General features: G+C 34.5%; 1 protein-coding gene across 1 annotated transcript; it reads right to left on the minus strand.

Annotated features, from left to right (window-relative positions):
• Positions 1-847: 847 nt before the first annotated feature.
• On the minus strand, positions 848-3,886 carry LOC149535571 (11S globulin seed storage protein 2-like). The gene is made up of 5 exons (XM_089804556.1): positions 3,565-3,886; positions 2,765-3,123; positions 1,418-1,891; positions 1,113-1,327; positions 848-1,028 (listed from the first exon to the last, which is right to left on the minus strand). Exons 1-5 carry the CDS (start codon positions 3,884-3,886, stop codon positions 848-850), a joined length of 1,551 nt encoding a protein of 516 aa, XP_089660682.1.
• Between the last annotated feature and the right edge of the window lie 4,448 nt (positions 3,887-8,334).

Consider the following 8,334-nt stretch of genomic DNA (forward strand, 5'->3'; position numbering starts at 1 on the left):
ATGATGTCATTTTTCTCTTCTTCACTACAAGTAGATATATTATGGAAATATAACTTTGTCTATCTTCACATAGATATAAGAAATAGATTGACATGTTATCAATGTTACAAATTAATGTGCATATAATTTAAACTTGGACCATTGTGATTGTAGATTTGTGCCTTTGCTAATCTAATGTGCTCACGAATTTGAGCCTCAACTTCATTCAATGGAATAAAATCATTATCTATTAATTTGTTTTATAAATGTGTTTATAAATATGCATTAAATGTTTTAGCAATCATTCTATTGATTACAAACATTCTACAAATGTTTACAATTTGAATTGTATTCTCATTTAAGTTCTCACATTATTTTTAAAGAAACCAACTTCCAACTCATTATTAACATCATTAAAATAATTTAATTAAAATAAAAAATATTTGAATCTCCAATAAGCTATAAGAATGAAACCGTATTTGTAACTTTTTAATTTATAATTATGCAATACAAACAAAAATGATATTTTATGTTTATGATGTAAAAATGATATCTGAAATGTATGATTTGTCACTCGTAATATTTTTTTGAAGAACTGGTAGTGGTGAGTTAATAACTATTCTTTATAGTGTAGTATAGAGCAATATTAGGAGAGAGAGAAAACTCAATGTAGTAACTCATTCTTACTCAAACGATGGGTTGTTGTCTACAGATTGTTCAAGGAACAGCGCACAAAAACATTTTCTTATTACTGAATTTATACTTATTCATTTAGAGGAATGAGGATCGGATTGCCCCATTTCCATACATAGTCTAGGAGAGCAGAGAAGATCTTAAAACCCACGTCTGAGCCTGTGATTTGCCTCCATTAAGCCGATCTGCGCCCACCGAACTGTTGTCGTTGTGGAGGCAGAATGAAAAACTCATGTTCTCTGTTCCACCTTAAATCCTGAGACTCCCCACAGCTGATGTTATACGCCGCCATTACAACTTCCTGAGGCATTGACTTCAGTACCGAGCCCTTTCCAACAAAGCTCGATCGAATTGGACTGCACCAGAATCTCAGTGATCAACACAACAAAAAAATCCAACAATGTTGTTAAGATCAAAACCATATCATCAATGGAACTCACCTGTGACTTGTTGTGAAAGTAATCCAGTCGAAGCCTTGGTCACCTGCTCTCTTGACAACTGAATAAAACTGAGGAATGACTATGAACTCTCCTTCTCTTATGCTTCCATCGAACACTCTTCTTCCCCTGTTGTCCACCACCTGAACTCGAGCATCGCCTCTTGTCACGTACATTACTGCATGGGATGAAAGCCATGACGGCGCAAACATTGCTCTCTGCATGCATGTAAATCATCGTAATGTTAGGCCCATCTATATGAGTTGAACCATCTATGAACATCAAAATGTGATTTTGGGGCTACTTACAGGGTGAAGAACGCCTCTCTCTGCAGCCAAGTTTATGTGAGAGAGAGCATTGAGCTTAAAACGGTTCACTGTGTTGAACCGCCCTCCGTCTCTAACGAAGACGTCTGCATCTTCTCTGTTGTCAGCATTGTGGCGCAGACGCATGTTGCAGAACAACTGTTGGAGTGCACTGGGATTGAATCCCTCTCTTTCTTCTTCTTCTTCTCCCCCTCCGGTGATTACATTGGATTCCCAGAAGGAAATGGGAGAGTTTTCACGACCTCTTCGTTGTCGACGGGGTTCATTGACCCTCACGATCAAGCCTCGTCCCTGGTTGTTCTCTTGAATCCTCCTCACTGTTTCTCGCTCAACTCCCCATGCCTCTGCCAATGTGTTCGGATCAAACCCTGCAAGCATATTGCCTCCCAATTTCCTTCCCTCTCCTAATCTCTCCCTTCTCTCCCGAGTTGCAGGTGATCCAGCCAAATAGAATTGCTGTTTCATCAACTCAAAAGTTAATATATCCAATCTTTCTATAATTGCAGAAAAGCAAGAAACGTAGAACAAATTGAATTGGGTAGGCAAGTTTAAACTATATATTGAGTTTTGACTTGTCATTTGTATACATGATTCATCTGAAACCACTAAGTGTCAACTTATTTAGATATACCATCTGATTTCTTTTCAATAAAATTCAATTAACAATGTGATTTCAAATTAGCTATCTAAGTTTTGAGACTTATCTATAATGTAATTTCAGATGAACCTATTCGTTTAGCTAACTCATCAAAAAGTACAATAGATTTTTCAAAATATCTCCTAAATCAAACTTTATGATCTATCTATCTTTTCAGAAGAACCAATTAAGCTCTAAGCCTTATAACCCATCTAAGTTTTCAAATTTCAGATAAACCAATTTGTTCAGGTGGCTTATCTGGGTCTCACTAGTTTTTTCGGTAAAATCTATTGTTGAGAACCATTTTAGGGCCACTCTTAAACATCTCACACTAAGACACAAACTTAGTTTGGACAAATAAATCAACTTTGACTATTTAACACTTGACTTAGGAATCAAGTTGTTCAGGTGGCTTATCTGGGTCTCACTAGTTTTTTCGGTAAAATCTATTGTTGAGAACCATTTTAGGGCCACTCTTAAACATCTCACACTAAGACACAAACTTAGTTTGGACAAATAAATCAACTTTGACTATTTAACACTTGACTTAGGAATCAAGTCTTAATATGTGATGTTTAAGTAATCCTCTATTTTAAATGGAACAAGCTTAAAGACGTTTTTATAGTGTGCTTTCAGATTAACTGATTAAACAAATCAAAGCTTATTCTGTGTTGTTTAAATCAAAATCTTACACGGTGGCGCCTGTCGAGTTGGTTTTGGTAGTTGGATGTATCAGCAATGGCTACAAGTCGAAGGGGTTTGTCACCATCATTATACCACCAGAATGCTGCTCCTGCAAAAACTGCTACCACATCTCCTCTCTGCACTCGTCTCACTTTCTGAGAGCTCTCTTCTCGAGCACACTCTTGCTCATGCCTACTTCTCTCTTCTTCTTCACTTCTTCCTCTTCCTCTTTCTTCTTCTTCTCCTTCTTCTTCTTCTCGTCTTGATCCTCTCCTCCTCCTTTGGCACTCATCTTCTCCTGCACCAAAAGGAGGTCGCCTGAAAGTCTCAGGGCACCCAGGGAAAACCACTCCCAGCCTACCCTCACCTGATCAATGAGCAGGAAAAGGTAAGTAATTCAATCTATTTGGCTAAAATGATCGTAACTAAAAAGAATACTGGATTCCATTGTTCAATAAGAGGTTTAAATAGAATAGTTGGTGAGTTGGAATCAAAATGATGTCATTTATATATGAAATGACGATCTTAATAAACAACTGTTCAGCGCTTAAAGAAGCAAGAATAGTTGGTGCTTTAGAATCAAAATTCATATGAGCCGAGGGTCCTAATAAATAATGGCCAGACTTAAACAACACATTCTAATATATTTATGTGTATCATTTCAAATGGCATAACTTTCTATTAATTAGATCTTTATCAATATGATTTTGAACTCTTTAAACAAATCAAAACTTAAAATGTATGATAAACTCAAGCCTATAGTACACAAATACAGAGACTAGCTACTGTCTTAGCACAGCTAACTTACCCTCTACAACATAAAACAGTCCAGGGGTATTATAGAATCTGGGCAAGGAGAGACCATCTCTTTCGATGGTCTCCCTGATGAACTCAACACCAGCACAGTCCAATTGTTCATTGTCTTGTCTGGTGGAGAGCTCAAGAGTGCCGGCCTCTGATCTGATCATCTCAGCTGGCTGCTGGGCTCTCAAATGCCTCACTCTGCACGACTGTTGCTGCTGCAGCTGCCTTCCATAATGTTCTTGCTGCTGTTGCTGCCCATTAATGACAACATCAGCAATTGACCAGCTGAATGGAAGGCACAAAAGTAATAACAAGAGAGCTCTCATCTTTTCTTCCCTCTAGACTATGCTATTATGCTGACTCAATGAAGGGTTACCCAGTGCTTTGCTGATTTATAGCATGATGAGGCGATAGAAATAAGAGAGTGGGTCATGTCCGTGGACAAGTGGAATCGAGTCTGAAGCAAAAACAAATCTGAGCCATGCACTGTGAATGGCAGGAAAATTGTTAAAGCAAGGCATGTGGGATGCGGCCACCTACCAATGTTTGCCCTTGTCTTTGTCTTTTCCTTTAAGTTCAGGTATGAGATTTTGCATTAAAAACTCCTCTTCGGTTTCTCTATTGCTCTTAAAGACAAAACAACATTGATACTAATCAAAATTAGACTAAATGCCCTTAATTAAGGGAATGGCGAATTCCCAAATCACTTCACATGTACACATATAATATGGAAGCGAAACCAAGTCTTGTCCTAAAACCTAAAATAGTCATAGAGTCAAGATATTTTTTATTTGATTAAAGAAGTTACAAGGTTGCAATTAAAGCATTTTATTTGTTTATTCATCAAATTAAATTCTGTTAGCCCGGCCTATTTATAGGTGGAGACTATAGTTTTCAATTGTTTCATTTGTATTAGTTACAGCTTTAGACTAAGTGAAATTGGAAAAACAATCATTCTATCCTAAGGTTGCTAGATTTCTTTTTTATAAAAAATGAATTTTTGAAATTTAGTTTTTTTTTTTTTCCTGATTGGTGCTTGCTATTTTTCCTTGTAGTATTTTACATTTTCTTGTTGAGAAAATTGGCATGAAAAATGTTTGTCCGAAGTAGATGCCTTGGTAATGTGTTTGTTGCTAAATTTTAATTCTAATAGCATTGTGCATGTTGGACAAGTGTTCTTTTGTTGCTGCTACAACAGTTAATAAACAAAGGGCAAGACATTTGAATGACTTTTGTAGGATTATTGCACCAAAGGGATGGAGACTATCCTGGAAAATTTCTCGAAGAGGATAGATCAAGGGGAAGCTGATCACCAAGCTCTCTAGCACTTCCTATCAATATTGGAAGCTTCTTGTCAATAGTGGTGAAAGAATCTTCCTATGAATAGTGGTTAATTTAATTTTCAAGGATGTTTGAGTAGTGGGTATCATTTTCTTCAACAAGTTCTCTCTCTTTTCACAGATGCTTTTCATGAATGTTTTATAATTTTTGTTCTCTTTGTTTATGGATGTTTTATGAGAATGGAGTCTAAAATTTATGTTTGCTAGTGTTTCCAATCTACCAATGTCACAATTACTATCTTTTAATGCACTTGTTTTTTTATTTCTAGTTTAGATATTAAATTTCTATTTTAAAGTTCACAATTTTCTATTTAAAATACATAAATGAAATTGTATGAGATTTTTCTATTGCTTGAAAATATCTTGTTTAGTCTTGTCCATGGAGCCAAAAACAAGAAAAAAAATATTATGAAGAGATGGAAGCAGAACAAATGAGGAAAAAGATTGGAGAAGAGGAGGCAATCCAGAGGAATGAGAACGTGCAAAATTCTCCTCCGTTTAGGTAATCTACAACTATCTATTTTTAATATGTGCATAGTTAAATTTTTCAAATATACAACAATTCAATTTTTGGTTTTGCAAATGCTTTATACAGTGTCATGAAATCACACTAGCCGAGAAAAACCAAGTTTATGTTAGCATGAAGAAATTCATGATTTAATGAATGATCAAATTGAAACCAAAGTTGCACCCAAGATATAGAAGTTGTGTATTATCTGGACGGATGAGTTGTATTGGTTAAATGTTATAATATGGTGACATATGATTTACAGAGAGTATTTTTGCAATTTCTTCCCTATTATGAAAGATAAAGAATTGAGACCCCAATATCATTTGATCCTAAACTTATTGTACCTTGATTTATATGTCTATGATCTATTGAAACAAAATTGAGAGAATGATTGATGATAAAATCATGGCAAACACCGATATGTGCTTGAATATATGTCATGTTTTTTTCAAAAAAGAACATCAGCTATGTTATTCATATTTATTGGTATAATTGATTTTTATTTTTTATTTTTTTATTTCAATTTCTCTTTTATATATTTTGATACCACAACAGGTCGTTTGAATACTATAATTATTAGAATTTATAATATTGCATACTACACAGTAAAGAAGTGGAGCAACTTAGTTTAAGTTTTTGGTATGCTTCATCTAAATAATTATTTCCCTCTTTGCATTTTCCAATCTTTTTGGAGTCAACTTTTACCATATAGTATTATGTTGATTTGCACTTTTATAGTTTAGGTTTTCTTTTATACATTGCAATTAACAATCCTCTAATCCTCTATTTTTAATTAGTGTTATATCATCATCCATCTCTTCTTTTTACCTTAAGTTTGGTGCATATTCTATAGCAATATAAGTGACAGAAATTTTTTAAAAATTGAAGTTTAAAAGTGACCCATTTAAAGATAGAAACAAAATAGAAAAGAAAATAGGTTTAGTCCTTGAATGCAAAAATGGAGATTGAAAAAAGATTCAACTTCGCTTTGATCTTATGAATTTCAAACATAACCAAGTAAAGAGTCAAGACATGATTTTATAATTTTAGGAATAAAATATATGAAACAAAGTTTGTAAAGCAAGGGGTTCACTTTCATGATAGTATGCCTATGGAGTTGCAATCAAGTTTATGTGTACATTGAAAACATTTCATTTTATCTTTTCCCAAGGATTAGCTCTTCTAGAATTCATTAAAAGAAAAATTTTGAGCCTTTACTAGTGATAGATACCAAATAGTAATTTTTCCATACAATGTAATAAAATAGTTATATTGCATACTCAAAACCAATATTCTTTGTTAAACATCTATTCCATATATTGACATGTGCTATAGATGAACATACGTATCCATTTGATTCAATATTGCATACATGAATTCTAGGGATTTATATAAAAGATTTTACACTTATGCTAACAAATAAATATAAAATGTTACAATTTACTAATGCATCAAGAGTAGATCCTCCATCCACCACCTCCAGGTGTTAAAATTTGAATCATCTCCCAAGGTTGTACATCTACAATGTTTTTTTTCAACAAGATAAACATAGCATCCATCAAGAATGTCGTGATCTCTAAAGTGTGTTTTTGTATTATGGAACTGCACTCCACTAGTTTCTTTTCCATCCTAGATTAGCACCAAATCCACCCCCTTATGGTTTCATAATAGCCAAATATGTTCTCACCAAATGTAATATTGTTCACGCAACCTTGTCAACAAGCACATGCTTGGAATGTTGTGAGAACAATGCATGTCACATTGATTTAAGTAGATTGCCACAAACGACAACAATCATCGAATTTGAATTATGACCGGTATGAGACAACCTTGATTAAGAAGTATATCACTATCTCCAAGACATTACAAAATGCATAACTACAACCATTGTAGCTACCTAAGAGTACTCTAGTTTCTATATGCTTCTATACAAAGTCATTTGTAAAAAATAAATTACTCATAGCTAGGTTGATGGAGTCATACCAACAGATGTCAATACAAACAAAACAACTATCAAATGGTGAAAACTGTTAGATTAGGTGAAAAACTAATCTCCCAAGAACACTTGCATGCATAACCTTGTCACATGGAAAAAGAAAAGAACAAAAGCAAGAAAAAATCATGGAGGCCAAAACGCCAAAGACATCTTATGAACATGCAAAGAGCAATCTCTATTATGATCCAATAAGTGAATGAAAAAATACAAAGAGGTGAATCCTTATAAAAGGAATCATGAAACCCTAACTAGGTTTGAGCATTATAATTAATATAAAATATTAATTATATGCACCTAAAAGAAAGCTTAAGAACTAGAGTAATAAACCACTTAATTAACTAAATCAAGATGATCTAATTAATAAGTGAAAAAAAATAATTACTCTAACACCCCCCCTTAAGAGAAGCTCAGGAGGAAGCTAACCTAGCAAAGCTATGAAAGCAGGAAAATGGGTCCCAACAACAAGGCCTGATTAGGTACCCACACTAGTAAATTTAGGGCTAAATTGCAATGCAAAAAGGTCTCAATTTCGACAAGAGTAGGTCGCTAAAGCCACCAAAGTTGTTGTTGGACAAATTTGGTTGGTTTCCCACCACATTCATTGCGAGTCACAATTTTGACTTCATAAACGTGGACTTACCGACACGAATTTCGTCGATTTCTCTAGCCAACCTAAACTGTTATTTTCTCATTTGCGAGCGCAAGTCGTCTCAATTCCGATGTAAACCTACCCAATTTTGCGTCTAAATTTCAACCACAAACCCTTAATTATCTATGCTGGTGCCATACTCGCGACGTAAAATTTGCCAGTTTGGTGTCGCAATTGAGATGCATTGTCCCATTTTTTTTTGAAAGCTTTGCTCTCATAGGAGCGTTCAAAACTGCACAAAACTTGATTATAAAGCGTAATTGCTTGATGCATGAGAG

The sequence above is a fragment of the Cupressus sempervirens genome, chromosome 10 (assembly GCF_028749045.1).
Source record: "Cupressus sempervirens isolate cs-2001-9-10 chromosome 10, ASM2874904v1, whole genome shotgun sequence".
NCBI classification, from domain to species: Eukaryota; Viridiplantae; Streptophyta; class Pinopsida; order Cupressales; family Cupressaceae; genus Cupressus; species Cupressus sempervirens.

Coding starts and splice junctions, on each gene's coding strand:
- LOC149535571 (XM_089804556.1), bottom strand. CDS start 3,886: ATGAGAGCTCTCTTGTTATTACTTTTGTGCCTTCCATTCAGCTGGTCA. Junction 1,892..2,764: donor AACTCGACAGGCGCCACCGT/GTAAGATTTTGA, acceptor TTGATGAAACAG/CAATTCTATTTGGCTGGATC. Junction 1,328..1,417: donor AGAGAGGCGTTCTTCACCCT/GTAAGTAGCCCC, acceptor ACATGCATGCAG/AGAGCAATGTTTGCGCCGTC.